The 14,483-nt window shown below is 46.8% G+C and overlaps 1 protein-coding gene across 3 annotated transcripts in view; it reads right to left on the bottom strand.

The window, feature by feature from the left end:
- The window catches only part of sec16a (SEC16 homolog A, endoplasmic reticulum export factor), a 76,491-nt gene extending 62,506 nt beyond the window's left edge, over positions 1 to 13,985 (bottom strand). For 2 of the 3 annotated variants that reach the window (XM_084159739.1, XM_084159741.1), the window contains exons 1-4: positions 13,956 to 13,985; positions 8,375 to 11,899; positions 1,902 to 2,038; positions 1,486 to 1,574 (exon numbers count right to left, since the gene is read on the bottom strand). In XM_084159739.1, the coding sequence (XP_084015865.1) occupies positions 1,486 to 1,574; positions 1,902 to 2,038; positions 8,375 to 11,824 (3,676 nt within the window). In that variant the 5' untranslated portion in view covers positions 11,825 to 11,899; positions 13,956 to 13,985. The remainder of the gene's footprint in view (positions 1 to 1,485; positions 1,575 to 1,901; positions 2,039 to 8,374; positions 11,900 to 13,955) is intronic. The other variant, XM_084159740.1, reaches the window with a different exon arrangement.
- Positions 13,986 to 14,483: the final 498 nt, after the last annotated feature.

Below are 14,483 nucleotides of genomic sequence, written 5' to 3'. Positions count from 1 at the left end.
GGAATTGACCGTAGGGCTCCGAGAGGATTGTGTCGAGGCACAGATCTGGGGAAGGGTACCAAAAAATGTCTGCAGCATTGGTCCCCAACAACACAGTGGCCTCCATCATTCTTAAATGGAATAAGTTTGGAACCACCAAGACTCTTCCTAGAGCTGGCCGCCCGGCCAAACTGAGCAATTGGGGGAGAAGGGCCTTGGTCAGGGAGGTGACCAAGAACCCAATGGTCAATCTGACAGAGCTCCAGAGTTCCTCTGTGGAGATGGGAGAACCTTCCAGAAGGACAAACATCTCTGCAGCACTCCACCAATCAGGCCTTTATGGTAGAGTGGCCAGACAGAAGCTACTCCTCAGTAAAAGGAACATGACAGCCCACTTGGAGTTTGCCAAAAGGCACCTAAAGTACTCTGACCATGAGAAATAAGATTCTCTGGTCTGATGAAACCAAGATTGAACTCTTTGGCCTGAATGCCAAGCATCACATCTGGATGAAACCTGGCACCATCCCTATGGTGAAGCATGGTGGTGGCAGCATCATGCTGTGGGGATGTTTTTCAGCGGCAGAGACTGGGAGACTAGTCAGGATCGAGGGAAAGATGAACGGAGCAAAGTACTGAGAGATCCTTGATGAAAACCTGCTCCAAAGTGCTCAGAACCTCAGACTGGGGCGAAGGTTCACCTTCCAACAGGACAACGACCCTAAGCACACAGCCAAGACAACACAGGAGTGGCTTCGGGACAAGTCTCTGAATGTCCTTGAGTGGCCCAGCCAGACCCCAGACTTGAACCTGATCAACATCTCTGGAGAGACCTGAAAATAGCTGTGCCGTGACACTCCCCATCCAACCTGACAGAGCTTGAGAGGAAGAATGGGAGAAACTCCCCAAATACAGGTGTGCCAAGCTTGTAGCGTCATACCCAAGAAGACTCAAGGCTGTAATCGCTGCCAAAAGGTGCTTCAACAAAGTACTGAGTAAAGGGTCTGAATACTTATGGAAATGTATTTATTTCAGTTTTTATTTTTATTACATTTGCAAAAACTATTAAAAACCTGTTTTTGCTTCGTCATTATGGGGTATTGCGTGTAGATTGATGAGGGGGGGAAAAACAATTTAATCAGTGTAGATTGATGAGGGGGGGAAAAACAATTTAATCAATTTTAGAATAAGGCTGTAACGTAACAAAATGTGGAAGTCACAAGGGTCTGAATACTTTTCGAATGCACTGTTGGTCCATGCCCCGACGAATTAAGGCTGTTCTGAGGGCAAAAGGGTGGAGTGCAACTCAATATTACGAAGGTGTTCTTAATATTTTGTACACTGTAAATTAGGCTTAACCCAATGTACATTACTATGTGTAGTAATAATTACTGACTACAACAGTGTAATTATTTGTGTTTAGTAGACAGTGTAACACTATTGTAAGGTTTTATACCATAGTTGTCGCAATGTAACTAAGTCATTGGTGGTTGGTACTGTGGCTCTTACCTCCGTACTGGTTTTTGTAATACTCTGCATAGTAGTCATCATAAGCACTTCGGTTAGCTCTCTGATAGTCTTCGGGAAGGAGACCTTGCCTGGGATGAGCAGAAAAAAGGGAGGATTGAGTGTCCACAAGCTCACGGAGGGGTGGTCAAAAATGTCAGACGATAGGTTCTTCAACTAACTGACAGTTACAGGTGGTCCTTACCTAAATGTTAGGCTCTATAGCAACTACACACACAAATACATGAAGCAAACAAAGGCTTTTCCAGTCCCAAACTGTCAATGGAGGTGTGCAGGAATTTTGACCATCCCACCCACCCACGTAAACAGTACAACAGTAACATGCACACATTGACTTCTCCACAGTTTGCATTGGTAATGGGGTACTGTTACTGGTACTAGTGTAACTCTCCGCTGACCTGGAGGAGGGTCTGTCTGAGTACTGGCTGGTTCTGGAGCTGGGTCTCTCTGGCTGGGGCTCTCTGTATAGGGGGTAGGCTGGGTTGGCTCCTTCATATCTGCTGTAGCGAGGGTCCGCTCTCATGTATGGGTCATCCTGAGGGAAAAAAGACATGGTCAAATTGGAATGTGGAAGGACATACACAAGGGAGCATGGCTGTCTTGTTTTACCCAGCACCTGTGTGAGAAATACTGGATGCAGGTACGCTAATGTGATAGTTTCTACCCACAGATAGGGCTGGGCGCTATATCAAATTAATTTGAATGTATGTTTTGGCGCAACAGTACAAGTGTGACCCGTTTCAGAAAGCTGGGCGTATGACGAACGTCACTACTTCACCGGAGGGATTTGAATGTAAAAAAAAGCTTTCATCTTATGCAGAAATGCCTTTTTGAGCATGTGAACTTTTATGTGCCGTAATAAACTTGCATATAATCTGTAAATATGAATAAAATGTGAAATCACAAAGATGTTCAGACATGGGACATTCACGAGAAAGAGTCACAAGGCTTCTCTGTCAAATGGCACATCCTGCTCTCCGCTACCATGGATATTTGAAAGATCCATTGGATTTACTAATGTTTTAATCATGAACTACATACAAAGTGTAGCTACAGCTTTCAATACCAGTGTTGTCCTGACTAGGGCTATGGCGGTCATTACATTTTGTCAGCCGGTGATTGTCAAGCAAATAACTGCCCGTCTCACGGTAATTGACCGTTAATTAACATAAACATATTTAGCATCTCCTGGCTTCCACGCATAGCCTACAAGCCACTGATGCAGACCTTTGGAACATCTACATTTAAAAAAGTCTAATAAATCCATGTAATATAGCCTACACCATCACAACAAATCAATTATTTATTTTAGACAGGTCTAAAGAAACATGATATGAAGAAAATGTAGTCTATTTCAGAAGAACAGAATAGCATACTCTGCGATGTCCTTATGTTAGGCCCTGATCTGGCTATGCCTTATGGCGGTGGGCTATACTAGTTCATTTAGCAGACAACATTTGCTTAGAATTCCGTGGCATTATTTTATATTATTTTATAGTATGAAGAATACCATTGAACATAGTTGAATAAAATAGAAAGGATATTTGTTCGAAAGGATTTGAGGGAGTGCGCACATGCGGCTATTCTGTGTTGAGCGGTTAACAATGAAACAGGTACTCCTACAGTGGGGAAAAAAAGAATTTAGTCAGCCACCAATTGTGCAAGTTCTCCCACTTAAAAATATGAGAGAGGCCTGTAATTTTCATCAGAGGTACACGTCAACTATGACAGACAAATTGAGGGAAAAAAAATCGAGAAAATCACATTGTAGGATTTTTTATGAATTTATTTGCAAATTATGGTGGAAAATAAGTATTTGGTCACCTACAAACAAGCAAGATTTCTGGCTCTCACAGACCTGTAACAACTTCTTTAAGAGGCTCCTCTGTCCTCCACTCGTTACCTGTATTAATGGCACCTGTTTGAACTTGTTATCAGTATAAAATACACCTGTCCACAACCTCAAACAGTCACACTCCAAACTCCACTATGGCCAAGACCAAAGAGCTGTCAAAGGACACCAGAAACAAAATTGTAGACCTGCACCAGGCTGGGAAGACTGAATCTGCAATAGGTAAGCAGCTTGACTTGAAGAAATCAACTGTGGGAGCAATTATTAGGAAATGGAAGACATACAAGACAACTGATAATCTCCCTCGATCTGGGGCTCCACGCAAGATCTCACCCCGTGGGGTCAAAATGATCACAGGAACGGTGAGCAAAAATCCCAGAACCACATGGGGGGACCTAGTGAATGACCTGCAGAGAGCTGGGACCAAAGTAACAAAGCCTACCATCAGTAACACACTACGCCGCCAGGGACTCAAATCCTGCAGTGCAGACGTGTCCCCCTGCTTAAGCCAGTATATGTCCAGGCCCGTCTGAAGTTTGCTAGAGTGCATTTGGATGATCCAGAAGAGGATTGGGAGAATGTCATATGGTCAGATGAAACCAAAATATAACTTTTTGGTAAAAACTCAACTCATTGTGTTTGGAGGACAAAGAATGCTGAGTTGCATCCAAAGAACACCATACCTACTGTGAAGCATGGGGGTGGAAACATCAAGCTTTGGGGCTGTTTTTCTGCAAAGGGACCAGGACGACTGATCCGTGTAAAGGAAAGAATGAATGGGGCCATGTATCGTGAGATTGAGTGAAAACCTCCTTCCATCAGCAAGGGCATTGAAGATGAAACGTGGCTGGGTCTTTCAGCATGACAATGATCCCAAACACACCGCCCGGGCAACGAAGGAGTGGCTTCGTAAGAAGCATTTCAAGGTCCTGGAGTGGCCTAGCCAGTCTCCAGATCTCAACCCCATAGAAAATCTTTGGAGGGAGTTGAAAGTCTGTGTTGCCCAGCGACAGCCCCAAAACATCACTGCTCTAGAGGAGATCTGCATGGAGGAATGGGCCAAAATACCAGCAACAGTGTGTGAAAACCTTGTGAAGACTTACAGAAAACGTTTGACCTGTGTCATTGCCAACAAAGGGTATATAACAAACTATTGAGAAACTTTTGTTATTGACCAAATACTTATTTTCCACCATAATTTGCAAATAAATTTATTAAAACTCCTACAATGTGATTTTCAGGATTTTATTTTCTCATTTTGTCTGTCATAGTTGACGTGTACCTATGATGAAAATTACAGGCCTCTCTCATCTTTTTAAGTGGGAGAACTTGCACAATTGGAGGCTGACTAAATACTTTTTTCCCCCCACTGTATATGCTTAATTTAGAGTTATTTATGTAACTTTAGTTGTGATACAACTGTTGGGCTATATGTTTTGATTTTTAATACATAAAGCTGCATGATGCGACTCTAATGATGATTTGAAAAAAGTTGAATAAAAAGCATGAGCTCTGCTTTGTTTTTTGCGCAGGCTGTACACACTTCATCAGTCTCTCATTCACAATTTGACAAGCACTTGATAATGCCTCTAATTTCCCGGGTGCATCCCCTTTGTGCGGCCATAATCCCCCTAAAAATATCCATGCCTTTTGCGGCCAGTGACTGTTGTGCCTTTGGGCTGATTATAATAATTATAATTCCTCTCTCCCCGCTGCGGCCGAAGCACGTCTTACTCACATAGCTCTCAGTCACGTGATCGGGTCTTTCTCACAGGTTACAAGTGAAGACAGACACATTGGGGACGCAACTGTGTGCGTCCTAATCCAATTACGAGGAGCATATTGAAGATATAAGAACTGTCCACATTTACTTTTCGTCAGCCAACAAGATGAGTAGGCCTATCAAACAGCAAAAGCACTAGCCTATGTCAATCTACTATCTCCCATAGTACAAAAGTTGACCTATTCTATTCTGTGCGATAAATACATATTCCAAACATAGTCTGGGACAGTTGTGGGATGCAATAGATCCCAAATTAATACAACCACTAGCATCAAAAAACCTGTTTTAAGCAATGAGCCTGAAGCAACAGAAGAGAACGTTTAGCTTAAAATGTTGATAAACTATTAGGCAATTTTTTCACATTATAAGTGCAGCAATGCGCACACGACAGTAGGTTATAACCGCAAATGTTCCATTAGCAGGAAAACGATTTTTATGGTGAAAATTATCTTCCCCAAACTTGAAACTCACGCTCTGCGTATGTATGCCAGTTAGGCTCTACACCTGTTGTAAAGCGGATGAATGTGCTTAATTTTAAGAAGTTATTTGACCACTTTAGTTGTGATACAAACCTTATCAAAACATATAGGCCTATGGGCTAGGCTACATGAGGTGTGCGACTATGCTTGAAAAAGCATGTGCTGTTTCTTGCCTTAAACTGGGCATCATTCACAAGTGATAATACAGTTGAAGTCGGAAGTTTACATACACTTAGGTTGGAATCATTCAAATTAGTTTTTTAACCACTCCACAAATTTCTTGTTAACAAACTATAGTTTTGGCAAGTCGGTTAGGACATCTACTTTGTGCATGACACAAGTAATTTTTCCAACAATTGTTTACAGACAGATTATTTCACTGTATCACAATTCCAGTGGGTCAGAAGTTTACATATACTAAATTGACTGTCACGTAGCATAACAGGATGGTTTGAGCAGAGTAATAGGATGGGCCTACTTAAATTCGCTTTCGAAGATACTTTACTTAGGACAGCTAATCAGCCGTCCTAAGCTGTCCTAAGTAAAGTATCTTCGAAAGCGAATTTAAGTAGGCCCATCCTATTACTCTGCTCAAACCATCCTGTTACGCTACGCCTATCACCCCATTGGGAATCATCGATACGGCTGGCTAGCCTATCTTCAAAGAAGCATCTTCAAGAGCGAATGGAAGGAAAATCAACTCTGTAGTTCTGTTCAGGACTACACGACAAGTCATCGGAGACCGGACAACTACAAAGAAGAGAACAATAGAAGACTTCTTGGAACCTTTTTGGACAATCAGAGCCTTACAAGCGTGCCGCGAGAAGGCCCAACTCCCTTTCCAGGGCTGTCCTGTCCACCAAGAGAGATACACAGCGAACCACGCATTTCACGTAAATACATTCATGATTTCTTACTCAAAGAGGGCGGTGGTTCGTGTGCAAGGTAAATGGTTACTATAGAGGAGAGTAGTTTCTGAATGTGGCAATGTTAAGTGTCTCTCTCTCTCTTCTTGTCATTCCACTAGGGTCTGGTTTTCTCCAGTTAATAACCGGTGCAGAGTGTGTATGTTTATCCTATGTTCGCTAGTAAATAAATAATTAAACCAATTTGTTTAGTATTGAATCATAAGTAAGGCTGTTTTTTGCAGATGCAAGGAGGTTTACGATGTTCAGAATGATGATATGAGCCCCGTGTAGCTCAGTTGTTGTTTGTTCGTTTCCCACGGGGGGCCAGTATAAAAAAAAAAAAAAAAGCACAAGCCCATGTGCCCTATTTTGTAGTTGTTCAAAGTTAAATAAGGCATACTTTTATGACAGCTGAATACCAACTATCAATCACTTAGATCATGTATTTTCAGCAGTCAAAAGAAACACAGACCGGACAAGTAGATGCGCAATGGATTATGGTCATTGTAGTTAATTACCATATACTATGCGCTAAACTATGTAGAATATTGGCCTGTTGGAAACTACAACTCCCTACTACATCGCACAGTTCAGGCTGGATCTGATTTATCTCTAGAAAACTGTGTGCGATGTGCGCATTGAGCTCACAGAAGAAAAAAACCAGACGAAAATCGAATTCAAATAATTGAACAGACGTAGGTCAATTAGTTGTTTAAAAACTGAAAAATAACCGACATTTCAGTTAATCACTCAGCACTACTAAATATGTTTCTCCAAGGAATAATGTAGAGCAAGGGTGAAAATTGCAGCAAAATGTTTGAATGCCCTTTTTTCCTAAATTGGGAGAAAGCAGCATTACTTCCCCATGTTTCCTCCAAATACAGTGACGAGCGTATTTTTTATGAGCGTTTATCTCCACTTGTTCTCATGTCTTTTTGGTTGTCTCCTTCGCTCCTTCTGTGCTGTGTGTACATTTCTATTTACACACACACCAAGCACCTCCCACTGCAACTCAATTGGGGTTGGCTGGTATCCAGATTTTCATACGTCATACTGTTTCTGTAACACACCGGGGTATACGGTATTACCGGAAGTGCACACAAGGGGCGCTATTTCTTTAAAAAAGACACGAGGGGATTGATTGTCTCTGCTGTAACCAAGAAGCTTGATCTTGCCATTTAGCCACTTAGCAAACCAAATGATTAGCTGGCTACTCACTGGCACATGGGCTTGTGCTTGAGAGATTGTTTAAGAGACTTATGTTAATTTCCTATAATGACTGCTACAAGAAGTTAGTCATTATTAGTGAATGTGCATTATGCATGGTTCTGGTTAAATTTGTAACAAAAAGGGCATTTTCATAGAAAGACTTGAAAGCCAGATAAGTGATTATTGCAAAAAAGCAGGTTAAACGATAAAAGAATGAAATGATTAGTGGGTCTCATGGTTGTGCAAGGTTTATATTAAGCCTAGGTATAATTTCACAAGCCCTGAATTCATTAGATTATTCCTGACTGTTTGAAATGCAGTGTATTTGACCTTTAATTGTGCAAAAAAAAGTTTTAGAGAAAACGTCAAAATAAAAATGTTGATATATAAATTAGAAAAAAGATAGATATGATTTTTAGGCCATATCACCCAGCCCTACAGAGTACCCCCCCCCCCCCCCCATCCCTAAACTCCATTAAATCCCACAGGCAAATTAAACCGTACAAATATTGTAGCTTCACTTCACTCTGCAACAGTTTATGGTGAAATATACAGTATCAAGAGAACCAGATATCTTAGACCAGTGATTCAATATATAAACTATTGCAAGCAACACTGACTGACTTGTGAGTATGTGTACCTGTATGTGTACCTGATAATACTGCTGTGCTCTGGGGTCAACAGGTGCAGGTGGGTACTGAGCAGGAGGATATGATGCTCTGCCATCTGGGTACTCTGGGTAGGCACCTCCGTAGTATCCCCCATACACCTGCCCTGGAGGAGGGGGGCCGTACCCCTGCTGGCTCCCCAGAGACGAGGGAGGTCGCGGTTGGTCTGTAGGGGCTGGCTGGGCTGGAGGAACCCCGGTTCCTGGTGGAGGGGGGTTGGCTAGAGGCACAGGTCCCCGAGGTCCAGGGTAAGCCGCAGAGGGGGTGGGTGCATTCCCCCTGGCAGGCCCCTGCATTAGGTGTGGGTACTGCCCTTGGGGTGGTGGTGCTCCACTGAGAGGGGCTGCAGGGTCATCTCCTTGGCCCTGGTGCCCAGGCTGGGGGTTGGGTACCATGGATGGCTGTTGAGTGTTTGGGGCCACTGGGGGGGGCATGGGTTCGGCAGTTATCTGTGCTGTGGAGGCATCCCCATTGCCTCTACCCCCCTGCTGAGCATCTTTGGTGACTTGCAGGTAAAATCCAGGGGCGTTACTCGCCAGGGGCAGGCCCTGCTGGAGGGAGAGAGGTGGCAGCCCTGTGGCTTGGTTTGGGATCTGAGATTGGTGCATAGAAAAATCAAGCAGCTCGTAATTTGACAGCTGATTATAATTGGCGGCAGCAGGAGCAGCAGATGCAGCAGGAAGAGGAGCCTGCAAATTAACAGGTAGAGAAGAATGGCTGTTTCCGCACATTGATTGGCCCTTTGAGAGAGGGGGGCGGGCAGGCTGGGACGGTAGGGGCGTGATCTCTGGTTTAACCCCTTCCCTGTCGTCCCGAACCAGATTGAGGGGGCTCTGACTAGAGGCGGCGCTGAAGCTCATTGGTGTAGGAGCAAACAATGGGTTCTGATTGGAGCTCAGGGGAGGACCGGGCTGTGCGGCACTGGCTCCTTGAGCCTGCGAGGGCGGTCTCACAGGTAGGGTGGCCTCCCTGGGGCTGATCTGATTGGCTGCGAGTGCAGGGTTACTGGGAGGAATCACGCTGTAATTGGAGGTGGGTGGGGCAATCAGCACAGGCCGGTGGAGAGATTCAGACACCAGGAGAGAGGCATAGCCCAGATTGGGCTGTGGGTCAGACGGCTCCCCCTCACTCACCTTAGGAGGGTTCTCCAGGTTCTCCGAGGGGTGCTGGGAGGGTGGAGGGGCGCGTTGAGGAGGCTGAAGGTCCAGGAGGACATCCTCGGGGGGCTGGATGACCTCGGCACTGGGCTCTCGCAGTGGGGCAAGGACCGGAGGGGCAGCGGGGATCAGCAGAATGTTGGTTCCCAGGCTAGCGGGGTCGTGCTGGGCCCACAGGGTGGTGGCAGGGCTCTCACAGGGCCGGTGGGCCACATGAGCCCGGGACGAGGGCCTGGAGTGGGAGTGACTCAGAGGGTATGCAAGAGGAGGTGCCCCAGCTCCATTCCCAGCTTGAGTGTGCCCTGTAGCTGCTCCGTAAATATTCTCCAGGTTGTCTGGAGGCTGCTCCTGGTTCCCAGGCAGTGAATCAGAGCCCCTCTCTGCCACCATCCGGGCACGGTCCACCTCCGCTGGGCGCACTGCGACACTGTGTGAGCGCACAGGCTCAAAGGAGGAGTTGGCGCTGGCCTGGAAAATGCCGGTGGGTTTGGGAGGACTGGGTGTGGGGGGCTGGCTGTGGCACATTCTCTCCGGGATGCTCTGGTAAGCAGCGGCCATATCCCCGGCCGGAGAGGTGTCAATCTGCTCAAAGTAGCCTCCGGCAGCGGCTGAGGAGAGTGCGTCCTCTGAGGGCCGAGGGCTCTCCTGTTGGATGAAGGTGCCTACCACTCCTTGGTGCTTGCGTGGAACTGTACCAGTACCGCTGCCGTGGCTCAAGTTGCTGTAGCTAGAGGACACGCTGGCAGAGCGTATGGGCCGGGGTACAGAGTCGGGGGTCTCCAGATTGGGGCCTGCCTCATAGCAATCTCCCCCATGGGTGGGTGCTGCAGCAGGGCTGCTCTGGGGCTCGCTAGGTAGGACCTCCTGGTTGGGCACACACTCCAGGTTCTCCACATGGTCAAACTGGGCCTCAACGGGTTTCTGCTGGACGGGTTTGCCAGCTCCAGGAACGTTACCATCGTTCATGTAGGTTAACGATTGGCCAGCTTGTGGGGGGGGCCCACAGTGGGTGGCCTCTGCACGAGCCACCAGGTTGGCTTGGGGTTGAGGGGAAGACATCTGCTGGTGATTATGGGAGGGCTGAAAGTCCTGGAGCCCATTCACTGCTCTGCCTCCCTCGCCGGCAAGGGTCTCCTCGTTCTCCACGTCGTTTCCTTTGAAGAACATGGAGATGGTGCCGTCTGGGACGAAGGGGACCGGCACTGGGCCAGGGGTTGATCCATGGTAAGAGCCATGGTGGGATCCATGGTGAGACCCGGCCGAGTCGGGCCGATAGTGAGATCTGGCTGAGTCTGGCCGAGCCAGGCCAGGGCCAGCTCCCATCTGGTGGTAGGCCAGGTCCTGGGGGTGCTGGTTGAACCAGGAGTCCTGGGAGGCTGAGCTCTGGCTGAAGTAGGTCTGAGCCTGAAAAGTGGAGTTGTGTTGCTGGGGTGCGTTTGCACCTGCCAGGTCGGGCCATTGGGAGCTAGTTGGCCTGTCTGGGTGCTGAGGAGGTGGTTGCTGCTGGGGGTGTGTTGGAGGGGTGCTGTGGGGCGAGGGTGTGTGTGGAGGTATCTGGGACTGGGGAGGGGCGTTATAAGCCTGGGGTAGAGGATCACTAGTGGGTTGGAAATAGTTCTGAACCGACGGGGGGCGGCTCCCATGGTCGGGCACCCACTGAGACAAAACGGGAGGCACAGGCTTAAAGGGCATCGCCTGAGGGGGATGGTCTCCTCCGTGGTCCTGGCCATAAGGCGCTTGGCCAGACATAGGGGCTGAGGCCATGGGAAGGGGCCCTGGGGTCATCGAGGGTGCTGGCTCCCTAGAGTTAAAATAGCCCTGCTCTGCACTGGGTGGTGCATGGCCTGGGGGGCCAGGTAGCTGTCTAGGGAAAGGTACAGGGGACACAGTACTGTGAGGGGTTAAGAGGCTTACCACTGGGGTAGAGGGCAGTGGTGGGCCGATGGGCACAGCCCCAGCCTGTGCACCATCCAGTAGTTGTGGTTGGTGCAGCCCCTGACCCATGCCAGCCTGGTGGTACATACCAGGAGGCGGGGCTTGCATAGGCAGAGGGCTGCTATTGGGTGGCGGCGGGTGACCACCTGTAGCCATAGGGGCTTGCCTGCCAAATGCGAAGGGGTCTGTCATGGGCTGGGCAGGTAGTCCTGCCATGGCCACTGCTCCTGTTTGCTTGTGGGGCCTCGTCCTCCGGAAGGCGTTGGGCCCACCGCCGGCAGGAGGGGTGCCGGATGCGCCTGGGGGGCCGGTCCGAGGAGGGGGCTGCATGGCTGCAGTTCTGACAGGTCTAAGGACCAGGCCACTCGGTAGTGACGTCACTGAAGAGGTTGAGCTCAGACTTGGCTGTAGGGAGAAGAGAGGAAAGAGTAGGGTCATTACGGTGCTTTTGTCGGACCGACCCACCACACCCATATTTGTTCCACTCTATGTACCTAACCATCTTGTACAGCGTGGCAGTTCTAATGTAAACCTGAGAACAGGCTAAAGATTCTAGAAGATTGTGGAGTTCCAGAACACAAGCACCCCACTTTCCTTGACCAACAGGAATGCATTTGTCACATCCGATTCTCTGCAGCACCCTGAAGTCCATTCTAGCAATTTAGCCAAAAATGCAGAAATTCTTGAGTAGCTTAAGGATTTATGGAGGAAAAACCCTTTACACCCGCTTACCCACACAAACAGACCAAGGTATTTATTTGTGTATAGGTGAGGGTGTGTGTAGTATATTGCTGTCCTGTGTAGCTCAGTTGTTAGAGCATGGTGCTTGCCATTCCAGGGTTGTGGGTTTGATTCCCCAGGGGGACCAGTGCGAAAAAATTATGAAAATGTATGCACTCACTGCCGTAAGTCGCTCTGGATAAGAGCGTCTGCTAAATGACTAAAATATATCTCCAACAACCACTTGACTTCATCAAGGCAAACTGAGCATATTTAAACGGCTTTTGTGGTGAGTGTACTGCATCCAAAAGCAAATGGTGTGGCAGAGATAAAGACTGCTAATCTCGCATTGAACTTTGGAGTTACGGTCATTTTCACAACAGGAAAATAACGCTACACTACAAGCAATAATACATACACATTTTACAACATCCAAAGCCATGTTAGCTAAGCATTTCAGCAAATAATACCGAATTAATAAGATTTTCCACAGACCTATACTAAGGGAATTCCAGATCAACACTCATGAATCCTTACATTCCAAACGTTACAGAGAGGGGAGCGTGTTGCGTTGGGATATCTACTGCCACTATGCGTCTGTTTGTCATAATATGACACTTGTCACTGAGGGAGCATGAGGAGGGGTTTGCTGACATAAGCAGCTGAAATGTCAGTATGCCAGAGGATTAGCGAGCAGAACTCTGATCGGCCAGATCTAGCTAGAAGGCAATCGTAGCTAGTTAGCTTGTTCTAGTCCGTTGGTTCCATCATGATAGCAAGGTAGGATGCTAGCTTGCTAGCTTCCATGGATTAAACATGAAGGACGACAGCCAGCAAATTTCAATTTGGAAACTTCATAGCTAAATATTGCATAACGACGTTAGCAATAGGTTATGAAAGCGGAACAAGACGCTTAGCTTTTGTGCTAAGCGTCAGTGCTATCCGGAATCCTTGGGACGTCCCTACACTAAAGCATACCCATTTTAAAATGTCAACTTCAATGGGATAGGGACGTCCCAAGGATTCCGGTTAGCATGGACCGTGTGCTAAGAGTCAACGTCAAACTGAGCTACATTCTAGCTAGCCAACTAGGCTCCCACTATGAAATTGATAGCAACTAGCTAGCTAGCTAACTAGCTAACTGCTATACGATCTAGTTAGCTAGCTAACGTACTGTCCTATCATTGACAAACCACCAGGTTACATCCTTCGGACAACGATTCCAATGTTAGTTAACAACACATAACTTCGTGGATCATTTTGAGTGTCCGCACAGCTACCGGACATTGGCGTCTAAAGTAGCTACCTAACGTTAGCTAGCCAATTTAGCTAACGTTAGTTAGCTGATCCATGACTGCAGTCAACATTTGTTCACGGATTAAAAGAGAGAGCAGCACATCAAATGGATGACACAAAACATGTGGATTAATTGAGATAACGTACAGAATTTTACAGGACTCGAGACTGGATCTGTAGCATCAATACGCTGTTATTACAAGACTTAGCTACACACAAATCCGGTCCAGGAACTTCGGATATAGCTAACGTTAGCTAGCTATAGCCTATTCACGATTTACTTGATGACTGACAGGTATAGCTAGCATGTACTTAAATAGCGGTTTATTTCTAAAATACTCTGAATACCAAAACACTGCCCATTAGTCCTTACGAACAACACATTATCTTACCTATTCACGATCAAATAAAATATGAAATGAAGGATTAAATATGAAATTCTTACAAATGTGCAGGACAGTGAGGCTGACACACAGCCGCCATATTCAATGAACACATCCTACTAGGCTACGTGTAGCCTACCAGCAACGTCACTCTTGTGCCACGTTCAAAACAACTGGGAACTCAAAAATCTCCGAGTTCCGACTTCAGTGCGTTCATAACAACTGGGAACCCGTAAAAAAACGAGCTCCGATTGGGAAAATTCGATTTGAACGGTCATCCAAATCGTAATTCCAACTCGGGAACTCGAGCCTCTTTCTAGAGCTCCGACTTTCCAACCTCAAGATCACTGATGTCATGATTTGACCTCGTATTTTTCCGAGTTCCCAGTTGTTTTGAACGCAGCATAATATCAAACACGATTGCCTCACCCGGGGATCTTCAAGGGGCCTGGGTTCGGGTCGAGAATCACGGTTTCGACTGCTCCTACAGTTTTGCTTCGTTACTGCAGTTTAACTGCCGCCCAGCCCAGAAAGAAGTGTCATAATACTCATAAAACCTAGCGGTCAAACGGAAATGGTTCCAATCGTTT

This window comes from Coregonus lavaretus (assembly GCF_964263955.1).
Source record: "Coregonus lavaretus genome assembly, chromosome: 4".
NCBI classification, from domain to species: domain Eukaryota; kingdom Metazoa; phylum Chordata; class Actinopteri; order Salmoniformes; family Salmonidae; genus Coregonus; species Coregonus lavaretus.
The sequence above is the reverse complement of the archived record's forward strand: the minus strand, read 5'-3'. Positions and strand labels throughout refer to the sequence as shown.